This window comes from Mytilus trossulus, chromosome 5 (assembly GCF_036588685.1).
Source record: "Mytilus trossulus isolate FHL-02 chromosome 5, PNRI_Mtr1.1.1.hap1, whole genome shotgun sequence".
Classification (NCBI taxonomy): domain Eukaryota; kingdom Metazoa; phylum Mollusca; class Bivalvia; order Mytilida; family Mytilidae; genus Mytilus; species Mytilus trossulus.
Genome location: NC_086377.1, coordinates 64,276,381 through 64,299,089, shown reverse-complemented (window position 1 = coordinate 64,299,089; position 22,709 = coordinate 64,276,381). Strand labels below are relative to the sequence as shown.

The following is a 22,709-nucleotide window of genomic DNA, read 5'->3' as shown; positions in this document are numbered from 1 at the left end:
TGTTTTGCAATCAGTTAATTTATTAATATGACAATATAAATGATAATTCCTTGTCAACACAGCAGTGCTGACTAGTGGGTTTTGCTACAAGGGAATACTAAGTGTTAATAAATTCTCAAATTATACGTCATTCAATTCGTCTTCGTCACTGCATAGTAGGTCCTCCACCAAAGCAAAACTTGAAGTTTCCGACATAATGATATCATTTTGATATTGTTGTTCAGCAGAGAGCTTCTTTGGTGCTGGTGGGGGAGGCGGTGGTGGATAAACAGTTCTTGACCTCTCGGGCGTTGACATTACTTTCAACTTTCCAGCTCTCGGACTCACCCCACCAGATTTCTGCTTTTCTATTGATGATCTTGAAACAAGCGTATAAGCCCGAACTGGCTTCCTGTCAAGGTTAAAGATATCCATGGTCGAAGCGATTACTTTGATCTGTCCTATTTGCTTTATAAACTCACTGAAGCTTCGTGCATTTTTCTCAATGATCAGATCGAGTTTGATGAATTTGACCTTGTCCTTTAAACCTTGTAAATACCGGTCAGTCTGCAGCAACATCTCGTGCACAGACTGCAGCTGCAAAAACATCTGAGTTTCTGGTGATATTTCTTTCTTCTGTTCTGTTTCGTGCAACATATTTGACAATTTTTCTTTCGTTTCGCTGAACTCTATTTCTTGGGATTTGATAGCGTCCCGATGATAGGAGTATGCTTCGTTAAGCTGACTCAGCAGATTATTTTCAATGGTGTCAAGATGATTTTCCATGTCTAGTCTAAGCTTTTTTATGTCATTTTCTAATTTGTCTCGTTTTTCATCTAAATCAATTATATTCTTCACACGATTTTCAATGAGTTTATCAATGCAATCCGTAACCTCTTTGATTTTATCGGTAGCAGATGAAATGACAGGTGATGACTTGAGACCACGTGATGCGTCATCCATTCTCAAGACTTGTTTGCAATGGTTATGAACGTCACGGTAACATATGTGACAGTGAGTTGTTCCGTGAGTCGTACAGAAAAACTCAGCCTTGTTTTTCATGTGCTTTGAACAGAATATTTCGTGAGTCAAGATAGATGCTGGCAGTTTTAAATACTCCTCAATGGGTAGGGGTTTGTGGTTCTTTGTGATTCCCAACTTCCGGTGGGTGTTGTCACAGTCTTCGCATAAACACTCCTGGCAAACGGAACACCACGACACTGCCTCTTTTTCGTCATCATTGGTCTTACAAGGGTCACAATGAGGTGCTACAGTTGTCATCTCAATTTTATGAACTGTAAAAAGTTTACACAACATATGTAGGACGTAAAATTGAGGTGTGGTGTTGCAATAAAAAAAAAGAAATATGCATTTGCTAAGAGGATAGTTTAAGATATCTATGATAGATATGTATCATGCCATGCACATTGTAACATGGGTAGGTATAACACTTGTCAATATCTTAATACCGAGCGTTAGCTTAGATGTTTTTAACAAAAATACAATACCCAGTGGCGGATCCAGAAATTTTCATAAGGTGGTCCACTGACTTGTTACAGAAACCAGAAACGCTGAAGAAATTTTTGAGGCCGTATGCGACTTCTGGCGCGGAGAGAATTAAGGTTAAGGTAAGGTCCACTGACTGCATAAGAGGGGGCCCGCTCCAGTCATGCTTCAATGGTATCCTATATAATCAACAATTTTTCCCCACAAAATGTAATTATGGTTTTGTTTTATGTTAATTTTTGATACTCTGTTGTGTTAATACCATGTTTCATTTGATATGTATCTCAGTATCATACACACATGTTGTTAAAACCTCAAGTAATATGAAACGTACATTGGTACAGATTAAAAACAATTCGAACTTAGGCCATCGTAAGAAATAAATTAACGTAGGGTGCCACATGTGGAGCAGGATCTGTTTACCCTTCCGGAGCACCTGAGATCACCCCTAGTTTTTGGTGGGGTTCGTGTTGTTTATTCTTTAGTTTTCTATGTTGTGTCATGTGAACTTTTGTTTGTCTGCTTGTCTTTTTCTTTTTTAGACATGGCGTTGTCAATTTATTTTTAGATTTATGCGTTTGACTATCCCTTTGGTATTTCGTCCCTCTTTTAAGGGGAAATTTGCCTAACCTCTAAACAAAAATGGCAAATTTTGATATTATGTGTTCATGGAAATTGTAATGAATACAAAACTGTTAAGGTATTTATAGTCTCGCGATAAAAAATTTCAAACAGTGTATTTTATCGTGAAGTGACAAATATACGACAATACAACATCAGTTGTACAAATCAAAGAGTAATCTATTTTTGTTCGACGCTTCGGTGATTCAATAGTAAAACGGTTAATAGAACCCCAAAGATTTATATAACTTCAGTTTGAAATGCTAAAATGCTTTAATGTTTTATATTCGCTGAAACACTCTTAAATACATTTTTGATATACGTTTAATTTTTGTAATCATCTTACTGATACTACTGATAAACTAAATTAAACAAAATGTAATACTTACACAACTAAAATATACAACTCAATTAAGGACTTCTCGGGTAGATTCTATATGATTTCAACCGAATAAAGTGACACAATGAGTCGTTTTGTGTTTCGTTTTACACAAATACAATTGAACGTGTAATATGAATCGCTGATCATTTATAAGACTTTATATAGTGTTTAAAGGGAGACAACTGCAAATGCAAATTTCAAATGTTATCCACATCCTCGCTGTAGACTGGTTAGATATAGGAATATGGTGTATGAGTTCTAATGAGACAACTCTCCATTCAAGTAACAATTTATAAAAGTAAACCATTATAGGTGAAAGTACGACCTTCATCACGGAGCATAATCTCACACCAAACAGCAAGCTTTAAAGAGCCCCATAAATTACTAGATTAATTGTTTATTTTGTCAATTATTATTGTATTCCTTGACCACAAGAGTGACTGGAGAATAGATACATCGTCACACTTAGTCTCCTTCTGGTCGACAATAAAGCTCACAGCCACGTTACGGGACGTACGGTCAGAATGTGAAGTTAAAGCCGGTGCCTTGTGTCGAAAGATTGGTACGAAAATCTCTTACAGGACATTCGTTTTGTATTTTTGTCAAATTGTTTTTGCCCATAAAATTCTGAAATTTTAGCCATTTAACGTCAAACAGTCAATAATTAATCTAGCTTTTTTTTATTTAGCGCCACATTATCTACTAGTACTTGTGTTGCCTATCTTTTCTGTTTTCCTTTATTTAATTGCCATATACTGTGCACTCTTTGCTCATTAATTTCTATTTGGAAAATCCGTCTAAACTTTTATGTAAAGTCAACCAAGTATAGAATATATTTTGTGAGTCAACTGATTCAGATAAAAAGGGCTACGAGAATTAAGGGGCATCAGCTGTCATAGCCATGCTCACCGATTAGAATTAACTTCTCACATTTAAAGTATAACATACTTAAACGTTTATCCAAATTATAAAAAAAACTCTTCATTAAACAATTCAATTCACAACGCACGACTGGGTTATTTGTATCTGAATTTCGTGTGTATTTAAGTCTAATCGCCAACTGATTAACCACCGGTTTGACCTCCAAAGACTACCGACTGTCGTTTAACCCGATATAAAACATGCATATGGTGGCCTTCGGGTTGTTGACTCTGACAAATGTCATATATTCATTCTCAGTTTTATATAAATCGATACCAAACATATATGCAATTGAATTATCTAGGTCTGTTTGAGTTCATATTATAGGTTAAAAATATATTTAAATCATCATTGTACTTGTATGATAATAAGTTTTTGTGGATCGAATCAGTCAATCAAAACATTGAGTGACCTGAATAACAGACTTTTGGAACAGACATCGGAGGAAAATCTGGAGCAGGAAATCACCGACTCAAATGAGTATATGTACGAGCTTGATTGCAAAATTAGACAAATTTGGAAATTTATTAAGTCCTTTGAAACAAATACTATAATTTCGCATGATACTGTTGATAGTATCCTTGACTGCAGACTTAACCCAGACGCATATAATTTCACACCCGGAGCTAGAGTTGATATGAACATATGTGCAATAGATTCTTATGAACCAGCAGCATTCAATACACCTTATCGCTATTTGTTCGCCATTACTGGATATCACACAGGTTCCCGTAAAATTTTGACGTCATAAAACAAAACATCTGACGTCACAATGGAAAAGTGATTGTTGTGTGCGTCAAAAGGTCTAGCGGCCGGGTCGGCCGGCCGAGTAAGCTAATAGTGATAAGGTGTATTCACGACCCTGCAGTGCATACCCGTCCGTCAGAGAATGTCATGTTTCAAGTCCCGTCAGAACCGAGATCTTCACAAACTAATTACCATAGGCTTCCAAAGTTAGACTTACCCTGTTTTAATGGAGATATTCTCAAGTGGCAGACATTATGGTATTGTTTCGAGTCATCTATACAGTTCAACGACACATTAACGCCAATCCAAAAGTTTAACTATCTTAAAGCCCAGCTAGAGGGAAGCGCCGCGCAAACAGTAGAGGGATTCGCTTTGACAAATGGTAGCTACGAAACCGCCGTCAACCTTCTCAGAGATCGCTTCGGACAACCTAGCAAACTGATACATGCCTACATGAAAGCACTCATGAATTTACCCGCACCGACAAGTGATGCTATTAGTTTGCAAACTCCCCGGCAGTTCCAGTTCCGATCCGAAAACGGGCCCGAATACTACTCTACACTAATTAATGGAGTAAAGGAAAAAAGTTCCGGAACGGAAACGATCACTGTACGGAGTTTGATTAGTTTGATGTCTTACGGAGACAGATTAGAATCATACGTACGAGGATTAGAGTCACGTGGTCAAACACCAGAGATGTATGGTTCGCTTTTGGTACCTGTAGTTTTGGACAAGTTACCGATTGACTTAAGAAAGAATATTGCAAGAGCACACGGAAGAGATAATTTGATATTAGATAATCTACGCAAATCTATAACTAACGAGATTGAAATACTTTAGGCTGGACAGGGAGTCATGAAATCGGACAGATTGTACGCTACTGCATTTTTTATGGGTACGCAATCACATTCACACAAGAGCCAATTCGCAGACACACACCAGAAGAAAAATACGTACATGTATTTTCTGTTCAGGTGAGCACTTTCCGACGGAGTGCTCTGAAGTAACAGACGCAAACGCTAGAAACCAAATTTTAAAACAGAAACAGGTACGCTTTAACTGTTTAAGGTCACACCGAGTGGCCACATGTAAGTCTTCAAAACGATGCAAAAAATGTAACGGAATGCATCATAAAAGCATATGTAAAGGTAAAGAGGTCATTCCAGGTACAATGTACGACACCGGAGCCTACAATACAACAGTCAGCTATAGAGATAGTTGAAACACCAAACGAGACTAGAGTAATGTATTCATCGCAACAGAGTCACGACATTCTGCTGAAAACAGCAACTGTGCCAGTTGAATATAACGACCAAGAAGTAGAATGTAACATATTATTTGACGAGGGAGCACAGCCTTCTTTTATAACTCAGAAGTTAGCTGATAAATTAGAAATAAAACCTACAGAAAAAGTAAGCATTCATCTGTCTGCGTTCGGAGATTTATCTGAGAAGGTTCGCAACTTAGACACTGCAACAATACAGTTACAGACCGACACAGGAGAAAGGTGCGTATTAACACACTCATTGTTCCGGATATTGCCGTCCCAATTAAGAACAATGTTTCCCAGACTATACGGAGCTTGCCACACTTAAGAAAACTTAAACTTGCACATTCTGTGCAAAGTACGGAACGTTTCGAAATTGACTTACTCATAGGCGCCGACTACTATTGGGACATTATCGAGGACAAAGTAATTAGAGGAAACGGACCCACCGCTGTTCAGTCAAAGATCGGATATCTATTATCAGGACCGATCAATAGAAACTTAAACTTAACATGTAAATCATCATGTTTAACTCACATACCAAAATCAGCCCAATATCTGAAGGCATTTAGAAAAAAGTTCCGTAAAACTGATTTTCAACAATTTCCCAAAGTCCAAAGCAAGTAATTTCGGTAAAAATAAGCGGAGAGGAACAAATCTCAATCTTGATCTGTAACTCGATCATGGTTAACTCACATCAGCCCAATTTCTGAAGGCGTTTAGAAAAAACCCTCCGTATAACGGTTTGTTGCGGAATGACTGAATTACGGACAAGGATACGGAGCCATAAAAAATCTGTTTAAGATGAAATAACCTTACAAATGTACACAGAATAACCCGTTACTTGAAATTGTGCACACCATTTTGTTTTAGGTTATTTCAAATAGACAGAAATCGATATTACAGTCATTCGTTATAATCTACTGCTAAATTCCATTTTTAAGAAATAAATCGTGAAAAGAACGTTGATGACTTCATGGTCACATGACAACATTATGTCCACAAGGTGATAGAAAAAAACTTTCAGCCATTCAAAAGACGTGTTACGTGGTAATATTAAGATTTTTTTCTTGTGTCCTGCTGTCTCATTGGTATATTGTCCTATTCCGCTAATAAGCTGACTAATAGCTGGCAAACATAAAAGCGTAGTCTTCAAATCAAGTACCTAATATTTATTATAAACATAGCAAATATCTAATAATAAAACATTCAGCAAGATATAAAGTCTATATAAACAGAAATTATTTAACAAGATCAATACCGCTTGTCAGAGTAAAAAGTGTTATGTAATGTGTTAAGAAAAGTATTGATAAAATTTAGCAAAATCGGTTGTCAAGGAAACCAATTTGTTATTCAATTTCGGTAACCGCTATAGATTTTTACAGCGTAACAACATTGGAGGTTCATTATCCTCAGACACTTCTTGTTTGTAAGACATTGGATTTTACAATTATATAACGCACAGCTCAAATGAATTTGCTAATTTCTGTTTGCGCTATTTAGTAAAAATACGTTTTTCCTAAAAATTGTTTTTTTTACAAAACACCAACTTTCAAAAGATTTGAGGGTTTTCTTCAACATGAACAAAAAAGATAATATAATCAATAAGCGTTACCTGCAATGCAACAAATGATATATACACATGTAACGTTTGTGGGTTCGAAGATATAATTACGACATCGTTGAAATCATGACACATTTAATAAATTCACTGACGACGTTTAATTTGTATAGTGTAGACTATGTCATAGTACATTTCTGGACAACATGAATACTTCTGTTCATTCCTAACAGCACTTGAACCGACTATCTCGTACTCGGGGTTTTCCCTGTAGTTGTCAAGCATCATATGAGGACTGAAGACTGCCAACTCAATTTCACTTCCACTGTACGTCCAGGATCCGAACTTAAATTGACATTCGATAACATCGTCATTCTTCGTGCAGTTGTCAGTTTCATACTGGTTAACAGGAACGATAAGAACGTCCCCATTCTGACTTACCACAGCATTTGGCTCGTATGATGGCTTTGGAATCACACTGCAAAAAATCAGCATATTGTTAAAATATTGTCAGTCAAAATGTATTGCAGACCGAACAGAAAATAAGTCCCAACGCAACGGGACCTGGTTTGGCGACAAGGTAAGATTTCGCGAACAGCTTTCGTCTGCTATATATCACGTGATTTTAATCTATATTAAGCAGCTAATGTCAGACACGCGTCAGAAACAGAAATTTGAAAATTGGTGCAGGGAAGATTTTTCGGAAAGAATTTGCATATTTACAATAGGGTCTATGTTTTGCACTTTTCCTTTTTTACCCACGAGTTCTAACCAGGATGCACAATCTCTAAATCCAGACACTCATAACCAACGGCACTTTTGCTTATAATACTTACTTGTTGTATAGAACTAGATCTGGTGTCCATATGAGAGACATTGGAAGGTGGATTTTCGCTGGTGGTCCAGACCAAGTCAATCTAGGGTCATTCCAGTTCAATTGTGACCAAACCTGAATAGACATTCCTTTAGGCTCCTGCAAATGACATGAAAAACTTTTATTAGAGAATAGATATAAAGATGTGGTGTGAGTGCCAATGAGACAACTCTCCATCCAAATAACAATTTATAAAAGTAAACCATCATTCATAATGCTTTTTGGATAACCGTTCTCAACTTTGATGATCGCGAAATAAGCGAAAGTACCCCTTTGCGAAAGACAATTCCGTCTTATCATATCAAACGTTCTTGGTTAGGGATAAGATAATTATTAAGTTTTCTCTGATTGACAATTATAATGTTGTGAGAGAAGCGTGTAACCATAGTTTCAACTATTCAAAACCAATATCATTTAACTTCAGCAAATATTCAGAAAACATCATGCCCTCTTTATATCTTAATATAAAATTGTACAAATAAAGAAGAAAAAACCTCTGTTTAATAAAAAGACGAAATAATGTGGTCGTCATGAACTTACATAATCCATCTTTACGGGACTCAAGGCGTGTGTGATTTTCACAGTTGGATGTCCAATTGTTCCAGGGTAGGCATATTTGTTGTAATCCTTCAACACCCTTTTTATGGCTCCGTCTCCAGTGACATTCACAGTCCCTTTAAAACAATAAAAAAACAATATATTCCTTGTTTTGATTTTTTTTCATAAATGCATAAGGTCAACAACCCGGGTCTCGATGGCCAAGTACAAGTAGTTCATCTGTTTCTTAGTTCGAAACCCGCCTATATCTTAATTGACAGTGATTACCAGTTTTTTCCGTCGAAGGCTGTGTTAATTTTTGAAGGCCGTACGGTGACCTTTAGTTGTTAATTTCTGTGTTATTTTGGTCTCTTGTTGAGCGTTGTCTCATTGACAATCGTACCACATCTTCTTTTTTTAGTATATAATGTCAAATCATCACAAATGATGTGCATTCCGTATAGTAACGCAACTATTCTACTAAAGTACCTGGTATGCGATTTTTTAATATATGACAAAACATTTAAATACAGTGTTTATCTTACATTTTTGAACTTCTGTTAATTCAGACAATGCAATTTCCTTTAGAAACTCCCTTTTAGCGGTCAAAACTGGGACACTTTTACTATTAAGTTTCGTGCATAAAAAATATTATCCCACAACAGAAAGTTTATATGCACTACTATTTTATTCAAAAGTCAAAATGTAGGGATTAGCTGCATATTTTCAACATGTATATGCCTAGAATTTTTAAGAGTTTAAACTTATACTAAAATGCTATAAAACCCTAACCTCAATTTTCGGACCTCCTAAGAACAACATTAAGGCCCACCACGATTTTCTAAACTGGTTGCATTCTCAAGTGATGTCTTTATGAGATGAAACACAGAGATCATAAATGAGAACCAGGGGCCGTGTAAACGAAGCTGTCCTAGGACTAAGGACTAAGACATGTCTTAGGATGGTCTTAGGACACTTCTTAGTCCTAAGTCGGGTTAACGAAAGTCTCCTAAAATAAGATATGTCCTAAACTTGGTTCTAAAGTTAGGATATACAATTAGGTGTCTTAGGATAGTCATAAAGGTTACATCGTGCTAAAACGTAATAAAAACAACAAATATGGCATAATCTCAATACTAAAAATACTAATACAATATTAAACTATCATTAGATAAAATATTAATTAAAAAAAAATATTGTTTAATGTTTGTATTATATTAAATTATTTCATGCTGCCTTTTTTGAAGCCGAAACAAATTCAATACTATCATCATAAGCAACACATTTTTTTTAATAATTCAAATATGGGGAAAAGTTTACCTCTTTTTTTACCTAATCCTGATTCGATACATGTAATGAAATCGAGTGGACCTAAGGACAAAACTAGTTTATGAACTAAAATTGCAGCACGAATATCACAAAGTTTTGTGACCATTTACCTTTGTTTGCGTATTAAATTCATTTATATCTTTTATCATATTTAATAACATATTTATTAGTATTCTGTAAAAACTTTTAACTTTTATTTTGCGTTAATTGTTTTTTATATAAGAGTCATCTTCCCTCTCTTTACATATAGGTTCTAAAATACAATTCAATCTATGTCATACAAATCTCTACATATATTTTCAATTAAATAAATGTGTTAGGATGGTCCTAGGACCATCGTAGTTAGGACAGTCCTAAGACAGCTTTGTTTTACATCCTAAGACATGTCTCAGACACGTCCTAAGACCATCCTAAATAATGTCCTAAGACCTATCTTAGGACATATCCTAGGATACTTTCATTGACACGGCCCCTGTACGTTAACAAATTAACATACTTATAAATATTATATATCTCCCCAAAAAGAGGCGGGATTGGAGAAACAGCTGTATTTACTAAGTCCAACCTATAATTTTGAATATCCTTTTTATATCTTTCGTCTGTTTAGAAACAAATACGCATTTGTTAAAGGCCAAATTCTACCCGCGTTATTATCATCGTTTAATACATGTTTTAGTGAAATTGCCTTAATACCAAGCAGATCTAAACAATCAGGCTATTGTGGTAGCTTTTGCATTACGCGTTTAATACAGGCAAATATTTTAAATAGGATACAAATAAAACAGTTGCGCCAGACATGCACGAAACGGTATTTACATATATAAATTATTAATAATTTATTGACTATCATATAATGTCCAGTGGCAAACACTTCATGCATACTAATTAGTGACAACCTATGAATTCTCCTCAAAGAAGTAATACTATGAAGACAGCGTGCAACTCTGTTTGAACACGAGTCGTCAGATTAAACGACACTTATTCCAGCTAATGACGTGGTAGTGTGTTTACGTATTGATATTGATGCCCTTATTACCAGGCATTTAGCTGACAAGGGTTAGAAGCCAAACAGTTTTGTGCGACGCTGGACAAATGAGTATTGACCGATAATGATATTTTACCGACCCGTTTCTTGTTTTAAAACTAAAACATGCTTTCTTATCTAAGATTGTTTTTTAATATTAAATATTAAAACCAAAATCATTCTTAGAACTTTTGGAAATGGCTATATGGTGCAAGTCAACGTTTGTATTAAATCATTTATTTTCTTTTTTTAATATTTTGAGGTTCGCACAAATAGGATTTTTTGTTCAGTTTCTATTTTTATTAAAGTTTAACATTCCATATAAAAGTTGACTCTACGACGTCTGATCTTACAAACAATCAACAGGTTAGAGACAGGTGTCTGACTGGTGTCTTCAGGTACCCCCTCCCGAGTGATTTTTATGCAATCATATATACAACAAATTGATTACAGATGTCAATTGTCCAACATGACTGTAAATAACAATCACTTATGCCTTTAAATTCAAATATATTCTGCATTTAAATCGTTTGCAATGCTCAATTACAAATACATCTGAGAAATTAATCAGTCACACTTTTAAACAATGCTTGCTTACAGTCAGAAAATTATACTTTTTTTTAATATTGAATAAAAATATGTGTTAATATATCACATAATATCTACAAATACATAAAATATTTACTTACCAGAAACTATTTCAGAAACGCACAAAATCAAAATTGTAAAGTAAATCATTCCCATCTTCCTTGTTTGATCGCCACACAAAAGATGAAGTCTGTATATGATTCTCAAAATGCCTAATCCAAAAATCGATTCTGCCGCCGACCTTGCTGAATAAATTTGGAAGCAGCTGATTAAATACACTGCCGACCTTACTGTTATAGGGGAAATACATTCGGAGGAGCAAATCAAATTTGTTTATTGGTGAACACGTCAAACAATCGAATTTTATAGAAATCTGCATCTAAGACGACTCGTGAATTGTGTAATTATATTTATTCAATTCAATATTTTCTTTCACTCACAGTATTTCATACTATTAATTATATATATAACTATCGCAAAACAATAAAATTGAGAATTAGAATGGGGAATGTGTCAAAGAGACAACAACCCGATATAAGAGCAGAAAACCGCCGAAAAAAACAAATGGAGCTTGAATACGGCGAGTAAATCCTGCATCAAGAGGCGTGTTTCAGCTGGCCCCTACACAAAAATGTGCACTAGGCCAGTGTGGACGCCATACTCAACTCCGAATTTTATAAAAGAAACTAAAATAAAAAAAAAAAGGATGTTATCTAAAAGTCAGAAGTCGTGAATAATTGTATGACCATATGCGTATACTCATACGGTTCTACCATACGCGCAAGGTCCGACCATATGATTAATATGAGGAAAGCGCTACCTTAAATGCCAGCTTAATAATGTCCTAGATATTGATTGGTTGTTGGTTGTTTAACGTTCAGTGGCAAATATTTCATGCATGTTCAGAATGAATGTCCAAGGCACTTATAACAAATAACATTTTGTTTATGTCTAAAATAAAATTATAAGTTCAGATGGAAAATGCTATTTTTCTTGAAAAAAATATTCTGATTCCCAAATTCATGAATAAAAAAGCAAAGGACAAAAAAATATTTTGAATCCAGATCTTTGCCAAAAATGATTTTATCTTTCAGATATGCTAAATAAATTTAACTTTTATATATCTAAAAACATAAAAACTTCCCAAACCGCACATGTCAGTCTGTACACAGTATTTTTTAGGTGATAATAAGACTGTATTTGCCAATTTGTTATGATAAACCTTAATACTAGTGTTAAATTTTGACTAAATAATTTTAAATGATAGCGCTGAAGGGCTTCGGTAAAAAAAAATCTGAATCAAATAAAAAAAAACATTTGTATTTCTACATCAATATCCTGTACTATTAATTTCAGAGTCGGGTTTATGTCATTTCTTGCATATTATTTTTTTTGTTACATGTACATAATGTAGCTTACTTTTCAAGTTCTTATATGACAGCAAAAAAAAAATTGAGAATGGAAATGGGAAATACAAGCATGTTAAAAAAAACCACATTTGGTTTCAGACAATAACTTGAGTTAAGTAAATGGATTTCCATGAAATTTTACCAGGGGGATCATACACAAAACTCAAAAGGAAGATAAGAATTGATTTTGGGGTTATAGTACATTATAGGGGGTATTTTTTTTTTTATTTTGGGTTTTTCTTCCAAAAATTATCTTATTTACATCAATTATACTCATCTAGTACAGATTTGGAAGGAAATGCACTTTAAATAGGGTGTTTTAAACATTTTATCTGTAGTCTGTGCATTTTTTCTATGATGTACATGTACTTCTTGATAATGTTGATGTGAGTATCATGATAAAGAAAATATATTTTGTTATATATTTAGATATATATGTTTTATATATGTGTAATTCAGTTTTATATGTTTTACGGAATTGTACAAGTGATGTCCGGAAACGCCTTTTCGTTTTACTCTCTCTTTTATTAAATGTCGTCAACGTAAGACGTGTTTTTTATTGCTTGAGCTAGTCACAACCCAAAACCTATAATTACGACGAGGCGATATCGTTACATGGTGGAGTGACCATAAAAAGATTATTAGGAGACAATTTAATGAGAATATTTGCTGTTTTTAAAAGACATTTTAATTATTTTTGAAAATGTGACTCCCGTTGATAGTACATGTAGACCCCATACACGAGGACGACACACGTGGTTGATTCGTCAATATGAATACATTATGAGAGCATTTAGACCATTGAACTATTCGAACAAATATTCATTTTAAAACTATATATCCAAACAAACATAGAGACATTTATTTTAATACATTGAACCGCCATTTATTCATAGATGATTCTTCCCCGTGTCAGAAAACATCATGGACGTCCGTGGGTATATTCAAATATATATGGTCATGTATAGACGGATTAACTTGGAATAATATGAGATTGCAAAAATAAAGATTTATTATAGTATGCATTGCCTGTATTTATTTTCATTTATGTAGAATGTGAGATTGATCTCATTTCTGCTCGTCTACTTACAGCTGAGCGTACAGTATGTGAGATTTTTCTCATTTCTGATTTTTCCGTGTGATATATATATAAAACTGTTTTAAACGTTGTATTTTTATTTGGTAAATGTCGGAATCTGACAACGAGTCTGTATTTACAGACGATTTTCTATTGTATAACCAAATAACAGATGACATAGAACCCGATATTGGCTATTTATTGCAACCACCGGCTTCTCCACTACAATTAAATACTTCGTTCAGTTTGCTAAATGTAGAGACGCCAGCTACCCCTGTCTGGACAGCATTTGATCAATTTCAAACCTCAGAATTTACCAATTCTAGTACGCCAAATACCGTAGTTTCTTCAACACTTGACGACGACGTTCAACCTTCCACATTAAACTTCAAACATAATTCTTTACACAAAATGGAAAAGTTAGCCAATTGCCGTAAATTTGGGGGATACCCACATGAAAATGCATTTCAGTTTTTGAGTGAGTTTGAGTCCAATGCCGTGTTACATCATATAGTACCGGAGGAGGATGCTAGAAAAATTGCCGCTTTTCATTTACACCTTTGTGGCCCAGCTCTTACTTGGTTCAATACTCTTCCAACCGACAATAAGCAAGTATGGCAAACTTTTGAACAGGTTTACAAGAAGCATTATATTGATATTGATTTTCGAAGTCCAACTATACTTCTTGAAGGTGAAATATTTGAAACATTAACACTTTCAAAAGGTCAATCAATTGATGATTTTTACGCTCAACTACTTGAAAAAGCAACAATTTTGCACAAAAGTGATCACGAAATATTGATTAAATTTATAAAGGGTTTGCCTGATCAACTCGCCTTTTTTGTTAGGGCAGGTCAACATAGTGATAGCGCGAATTGCCTAGCAGCTGCCAAAATGGGCGAAGCTTACGGTTATCGAAAGGACGATGCACTACATGTAGCTGCTGTTAGTAAATCTGCCAATATGATACCCACTGTGGCGAAAGATGTAAACAATTATAACACTGATGTGCTGAGTGAATTACACGGTCAAATAAACAGTCTAACTCAAGCCGTATCAAAACTTGCAACTAATTTTTCTCAGCAAAAAGACAATACTCGTGATGTACAAGGAAATGATAATTTTTCTCGTTCACGAAATCGAGATCGTCAGGTATATCAATCTGACCGTGGTTTGTGCCGTAAATGTCATGCGCCTGGACACTTTGCGCGTGCTTGCAATTGGAATGAACAGGGTAATATAGATTTCTCTTTTATATGTCATATTTGTGGACAAACGGGCCATAAGAGTCCACAGTGTGTAAACAGTTCGGGAAACCGGATGAACCCGGGGTTCACAGGGCAGGACCCCCGGGGCGGCATGTAGATAAAATTTCTGTACACGAGTCTGCCTATGTTAACATTTCTGATAAATCGGTAAATTATTCTGAATCAACTGAATCTACAAGTGACGACGATTCAACATTTGTTAGTAAATTTTTGTATATGCCTGTGCGAATTGCAAATCTCGAAATTTCAGCATTAATTGATACAGGTAGTTCAATAAATGTCATGTCTTCGCAACTTTTAAATTCAATACCAGATTCAATGAAGTCCGAGTTCAGTGCTACGAGTGACAAAATTACTTTAGCGAATAATCAGACAGTGCAAATTTATGGAACTGCTAAGGTTAAGATAGCTGTGCCTCAAGGAAAGCACTGGATTCATGTATATATTTTAGTGCAAACATCGCATCCTTTAATTTTAGGAACGAATTATTTATATTCCAAGAAAATCGTTCTTGACTTAAGTTATTGTCGCATAAGATCTAAACATTTCAAGATTTTAACTCAAAGTCCTGCTTCTATACCTCCGAATTCAGAAGTCCTTATTTGGGGACACGTAAATGGAAAAGTGCAATATGGAATGCAAGGTATATGTACTTCCAAAATATCTAAAGACCGAGGAGTCGTAATATCAAAAGCTGTAGTGACAGTAAATCGAGAGAAACAAGTCCCGATTAAAATTTTGAATTTTACTAATGAAACTGTACATTTGAATAAAGGACAGATTTTAGCGGAGCTTGACCCATTTTCTAAGGATCATGCATGTATGCCTTTGAGTGAAAATAATGACAATCATTTTGTTCAAAATATTCAATTGTCGACAAAACCGGTGAATAAAGATACTGAGATCGACTCTAAATTTATCTCTTATTTTAATATTCCCGAATACTTAACTGAAGTACAGAAATCGACATTGATTGAATTTTTACATTCTAATAAAGAATTATTTGTAACCGAGGAAAACTCTGACTTAGGCTTTACCAATGTTGTTCAACACCAAATATGTTTGAAGCCCGACTTTAAACCGAAACACCAACGTTCATATCGTTTAACTCCGGAAAAGAAGGATATTCTAAGACATCATTTAGATGAACTTTTGCGACAAGGTGTAATTGCACCAGTAGAGGAAACAGAAGATGTTCCTATTACAAGTCCGGTGGTACTTGTGTCGAAAAGAACGTATCAAAAAGACAAAGCAAACGCTTCAGCGAAAGAGACTAGTTTGTCAAAATTTCGTTTCTGTTGTGACTTTAGGTATTTAAATTCCATGACTCAACACTTTTCTTATTCAATTCCTGATTTACAAGATCTCACTGAATCGTTTTCTACAAAAACACCGAATTTTCTAACTTCAAAAGACTTATCATCTGGATTTGTTCAGTTACCGATTTCAAAAGACAGTCAACGTTACACAGCCTTTAATACCTGTTTTGGTACTTTCAAATTTTTAAGATTACCGATGGGACTGAGCTCATCCCCAGCATCTTTTCAACTGTTGATGGATAAAGTACTTAAAGGATTAACTTTTAAATCATGTTTGTGCTATCTTGATGATATCCTTATTGAATCCGAAACATTCGATCAGCATATTGAAGATTTACGGAACGTTTTTCAGAGACTTTCGAGTGCTGGTTTAAAGCTGGGACCCAAAAAGTGTACCTTTGCTCAGAACTCTTGTATATACTTAGGTCATAAAATTTCAAATAAGGGCATTGAACCGCCACCGGACCGTGTTCAGTCCATCGTTGATAATCCTATACCAATAAATGTTAAAGAGTTGCGCCGCCTTGTTGGTTTATTTAATTGGTGTCGGAAATACATAAAAAATTTCAGTGCTGAAATGGAACCTCTGACGAGACTTTTAAAGAAATATGAACGTTTTAGCTGGACCGATGAACAACAACGTGCATTTCAGAATGTTAAATCACTTCTGCTAGATTCTCCTATTCTGGCCTTTCCAAACTTCAATTTACCATTTAGACTTGCTGTAGACTCTTGTTGTAAGGGGATTGGTTACGTGCTATATCAGAAAATTAGCGAAACTGATGAAATCCGTGTTATACGATTCGGATCTAAGGCACTTAGTAAATGGCAGAAATCATATGGCCCAACAAAGCTAGAAGTACTTGGCATGGTTACCGCTGTTTAAGAATGTTCATCATACCTACGAACAAAGCCTTTTGTTATCGAATGCGACCACCAAGCATTGAAACCGCTATTTAGCAACCAACTGAAAGGCGCCATTTATGACCGATGGATTGCTATTTTGCAGCAATATAATTTTGAAATTCAATACAAACCTGCGAGGGAAATGCAAGTTCCGGATGCTTTGTCACGATGCACGCAAGAGACTAGTAACGCCTTCGAAAGTCCAGACGAGCAAGATCCGTACTTCCCATACGAACCGGAAAATACAGGTCAAATAGTTGTTCCAGGAGGTATTCAATTGACCACTTTATTACATGACTCGGATACTAGCGACAGTAAAAATTTACAATTGAACAATATTGGTATGTCTGTGACAGTTCCGATGTACACCGTCGATAATAGTGTTCCACGCAAAAATGTATTATTACAGCCACAAAATGAATATGATGCCGACACTGAAGACATTGATCAACAGTTTGCACGTGTAGCAAAGAAACGTAAACCGCGAAAAACGATACAACTTTACCCACGAAAGAAATATAACGTAGTGAAAACATCAGAACCTTTGAATAAACTGACAGATTGTGACTCAAAGCATACTCAAATATCGATTTCTGATCAGTTGAACCAGTTTGAAAAAGTTTATCAACAAATCACTCAGTCGACTAATTTACCAAAATCGAATAAAATATTTGATCATAGTACTGATAGTGCTACTTCTCAATGTGATGCAACATTTTTCAATCAAAGCACTGAAAGTTCTTAAAATGAAAAGTCAGACAAAATATTTAATCAAAGCACTGCAAGTGATAATGTACAGGATTTAGACAAAATATTTGAGCAAACGACTGACGTTAATGAAACGCAGGTTACTTATATTAGTGAAAATGAAATCACGAACAATTATACCAACAAACGAGACTCTGATACTGGTATTGATAGTGATCCAAATGTAAATATTTTGAAATCGATTGACATTTTTAGGGAAAAGGGATTTAGTATAGAGTCGATACATGAATTGCAGCGCAATGACACAAACTGCAGACCGTTAATTCAGTATCTTGAAAGAAACGAACTACCAAAGCTGCAGAAAGAAGCCCGCAGACTTCTTTTATTAATACCAAATTTTCACTTGATCAATGGAATATTATTTCATACACGAAATAGGAAATCAGTGCGTGCAAAAACAATGAATAATTTTCAGCTAGTTGTCCCGGAAATTTCACTGAAAACAATAATTGCATTACATCATGATTCGACATTAGGTGGACATTGTGGTATACAAAATACTCTTGATTTAATCCAAGAACAGTACTATTTTCCGAATTTGAGTGAAAAAGTAACTGATTATATTCGTTCATGTCATGAATGTCAAAGCAGGAAAAATACCACACTAAAAACAAAAGCGTCCATTACATCATTTCCTACGCCGTGTGCACCATTTGAAGTTTGGGAAATGGACCTTCAACATGGACCCGTCCCTGTCTCTCGAAGTGGCAATTCTTACATTTTTACTGCAATTAACTTATTTAGTAAATACATGTTTGCAGAGCCGATACCTAACACTGATTCGTTAACAGTCGGAAATGCTCTTTTTAAATTAGTCAAGCAATTTGGAGTTTGTCGAACTATCGTTAGTGATCAAGGATCGGAATTTATTGGTAAATGTTTCCGAGAAGTTTGTCGTTTATTGGATATTATTCAGGAATATACCCCTAGCTTCGCTCATCATTGTTTGGGAGCATGTGAGAGACCTCACAGAACTTTATCGGAAAGACTAACACCGTTTATTGTAAAAGGAAAACCATGGGAGGGTGTATTACCGGGAATAGTATTTTCGATGAACAATACGCCAAACAAAAGTGTTGGATTTTCGCCTTTTGAAATAGTGTATGGGAAAAGACCCCAATTTCCGTTGTCTTTGCATATTAAGGACACAGACTTTTCGTCTGTACCTAAAGATTGTCATGCGTATCTCAAACAGCAATGTGAAAAGTTGAACCTTATACGTACTGAAGTCGAGAAAAATGCTATTAATTCACAAGTTAAAATGGTTGACCGAGTAAATAAGGACAAAATACCAAATATTTCATTTAATGAAAACGACTATGTTTATTTGTCGAAAGAACCAACCGGGTCAGGACAAAAATTTAAGAATAGATTTGCCGGTCAATATGTGATCTCAAGAGTAAATAGTCCTCATATGTACACCTTAAAGGACCCAATCACGAACAAAATGTTATCACAGCCAGTGCATATCAATTGACTGAAATCTGCGTATGTGAGAAAACCAAATCCGTCAAAATAGTTTATGGACCCTGTTCATACGAAACTAGACGATGTTGAAGTGCAAGATTATACATCATTGAATGAGGATAATACGCCTGTTCAGGAAAACCAAAACACCAACTATGACAATTTATCTGATAATACTCCCGATTCTGATAATACAGGGCCAATCAGACAATATTTTGATTGTTTAAAATAGTACAACCATGTCTCGCCCAAAGCGCACTAAGAAATTACCCGCTAGGTTCAAAGATAATAATTTCATTCATTTTAGTGAGGTTGACGTATCTAGCGATTCAAAGTCTGCAAGTCAGTTAAAAGTGAAAAGATTCCTGGCGCCCAAAATAGTGAATGGAAAAAGAGCGTTTCTTGCTCATATAGTTGGTGAACCAGCCCAACACGCTATGTGGCTTCAAGAACATCAGCTTGGACCGAAAGCCAAGGCCAAATTAAAATCTCGACCTCCGCCAAAAATTTAAACATAATTATTGTCATAACATCATCTTTATTTAATTAGCGTCCACCATTTATATACTCGTTAGATTTGTCTCATGAGTACACGCGCTATATATTTATATATATATTTTATTCGGAAGAACCTATGTTGATACAATGGTATACAGAAATACATAGACATACACAATAATATTATAAAACATGGTGAGGTTACAGCAAATAGAGAAGAAAAGAATGCATAGTTTGGAGGCTTCCATTTCATCAGAGATAATATATATAATATATATTCACAAGTAGACTATTTGTCTGTGAGAGTTTTCTCATGACTACATGCGCAATATAACGGTATATATTCACAAGTTACTATTTGTCTGTGAGATTTATCTCATGACAATTTAATTAAGTAGCTATGTACAACGTAACATTTATCGAAATTTGGAACATCGACTCATGATATTAATAATTCGTCAAGGATCTGTGTGATATTGGTAGTGCCGTCTGTATTTTATTCTACCGCAAACTTACTTGTGAGATTTATCTCATAGTAAGATATCCGTTTACTGGATATCCGTAAATGAAGACCAAGAGGCAAAAGAGAAAGATTAATATGAACATTTATTGCATGTTCCCTTTTATACTTTGTATTATCATGCATTGATGTGTTTATTATATATGATTCCGGCATCACTTACATTTTTGCTACTTAAATATGATTATTGAAATATCGTTTTTTGTATTCATTATTGATAACATGAATAATATTGTTTGATATATTAACATGTTTTTGTTTTGTATTGAAGCTTTGATTAGACTTTAAGGGCAGTTAGCCTGAATAACTTTTGAAAGGCAAATTCATTGACTTTAGAACATGTAGCTAGAAGATTTACTTGTTGTTTTTCACCCTCCGTTTTGAATTTAGAATTATGACTATCGATTTGTATGTAATTTTAAAAGTTCGAAAGTTGCAAGGATTAGTTAAAGACTTAATCGAATTGTCAAAACTTTAAAAAGGAAACTACACTTTATTTTATGAAATGAACATTGTTTTTTCTGTAGTGCTGATTGTTAATGAAATAAGTTTAATAACTCCAAAACATGGAAATTGGAATAGTAACCCATAGCTAACCAAATGAGATTGTATGAATATCTGTCAGTGACCTTTATATGTTAATCACAAATAACCTGAGTAGTATTGCTGCGAATAGTATGGTTCACGAGAAATTCAGAGTGCATGAGAGTAGTATGAGCTGGTCTTGTATTGTATTTTTGTGTGAGACTCCTTGAATGTGTGCATATTTTATCTCGTTTAACATTTATCTACAAAATAAGAGTAAGGACTCCGGTGATTTCAAAGTATTGTATATCATATGATATTTAACTGTCGCGTTTATGACGAGCAAGATATTTTTATACATGTAGTACTCCGCAATTTGTTACAAGATGCTTATTCCACCAAGTTATCCATACCAGTTACTTGTTCGTAAAGATATATTTTGAAAGATAGAGAATTTTGAATATTTTGAAAGATAGTGTTGTAATATTGATCATGTATTTTTATTTGATTGTGAATCTGAATTCCATATATGCAAAAATTCATTGGGAATTTTCTTTCTGCCGGGGGATGTTATATATTTAGATATATATGTTTTATATATGTGTATTTCAGTTTTATATGTTTTACGGAATTGTACAAGTGATGTCCAGAAACGCCTTTTTGTTTTACTCTCTCTTTTATTAAATGTCGTCAACGTAAGACGTGTTTGTTATTGCTTGAGCTAGTCCCAACCCAAAACCTATAATTACGACGAGGCGATATCGTAACAATTTGGTTACCGTAAGTATATATTCACAATTGACATGAACCAGAGCGAGAAAAGGATCTTCTTTCCCTTTAATTCCAAAAATTGCACATGATTTTTTTTTCTCTCACAGAAACACATGAGTTATTTGGTAAATAAAACATTTGTCAATGTTTGAAACTTTCAGTAATAAAAATTCAGTTTAGCTTGTTTGAATGTTTCACTGATTGTGTGAAAATTTTAACAGCAATGTACAAAACACTTGAATAAATTGCATTTAATATCTGCAGAATTATTGATAACTTTCCTCATAATAAATTCACAAGGACATAAAACTAACATATTGTCCATGCTCTTCTGATCTGAGTTTTATACATACATATACTGGCATGGCTGTGCTGTTTCAAGTTGTCTTCTTTTTTTGATTTCTTGAGAAGTATTTGTTTAACCTGTTCAGTCACTATAAAGTGTTACAATTCTTATTTAGACGCAACACAGTAATAGTGACCAAAAAGGTACTGCTTTCACATGAGAGAAGCTAGAAAAAAAAAATTAAATGTACACATTTTCAATATTTTTGTAGGACTTACTATTATATGAAATTAAGGAGATATGTAGTTAGAGACTTCTGCTGAATAGAAATATGTGGGTCTACCTGCTACCTGTTTTCAAATTAGTTCATATTGAAGTTTAAAGGATCCAAAATTAAAATGTTTGATTTCAACTGACAAAAACAATTGTGTTATTTATATGCTCAATATACATCTGCAGTTGTATCAGGCTATGCATGGCAAAGCATTTTATTGGCTTTAGGTTTGTACTTTTTTGTTTGTTTTGGTCATGAAAACAAATTTGTAGTTCTGTTGTGAA

At 34.6% G+C, this 22,709-nt stretch overlaps 2 protein-coding genes across 2 annotated transcripts; both read right to left on the bottom strand.

Moving 5' to 3' along the window:
- LOC134719803 (shootin-1-like) lies at positions 1 to 2,563 on the bottom strand. The gene is made up of 2 exons (XM_063582761.1): positions 2,496 to 2,563; positions 1 to 1,274 (listed from the first exon to the last, which is right to left on the bottom strand). The coding sequence occupies exon 2, from the start codon at positions 1,258 to 1,260 to the stop codon at positions 121 to 123; it is 1,140 nt and encodes a 379-aa protein (XP_063438831.1). The 5' UTR covers positions 1,261 to 1,274; positions 2,496 to 2,563; the 3' UTR covers positions 1 to 120.
- A 4,017-nt stretch (positions 2,564 to 6,580) lies between these two features.
- LOC134719044 (neuronal acetylcholine receptor subunit alpha-3-like) lies at positions 6,581 to 11,605 on the bottom strand. The gene is made up of 4 exons (XM_063581975.1): positions 11,438 to 11,605; positions 8,399 to 8,532; positions 7,821 to 7,957; positions 6,581 to 7,462 (listed from the first exon to the last, which is right to left on the bottom strand). Exons 1-4 carry the CDS (start codon positions 11,490 to 11,492, stop codon positions 7,132 to 7,134), a joined length of 657 nt encoding a protein of 218 aa, XP_063438045.1. The 5' UTR covers positions 11,493 to 11,605; the 3' UTR covers positions 6,581 to 7,131.
- Between the last annotated feature and the right edge of the window lie 11,104 nt (positions 11,606 to 22,709).

Excerpts from the sequence above, each read along its gene's own strand:
- LOC134719044 (XM_063581975.1), bottom strand. The coding sequence starts at position 11,492 with ATGGGAATGATTTACTTTACAATTTTGATTTTGTGCGTTTCTGAAATA. Across the intron at positions 8,533-11,437 it reads CGTTTCTGAAATAGTTTCTG|GGACTGTGAATGTCACTGGA; the intron begins GTAAGTAAATAT and ends ATTGTTTTAAAG. Across the intron at positions 7,958-8,398 it reads GTCCCGTAAAGATGGATTAT|GAGCCTAAAGGAATGTCTAT; the intron begins GTAAGTTCATGA and ends TGTCATTTGCAG.
- LOC134719803 (XM_063582761.1), bottom strand. The coding sequence starts at position 1,260 with ATGACAACTGTAGCACCTCATTGTGACCCTTGTAAGACCAATGATGAC.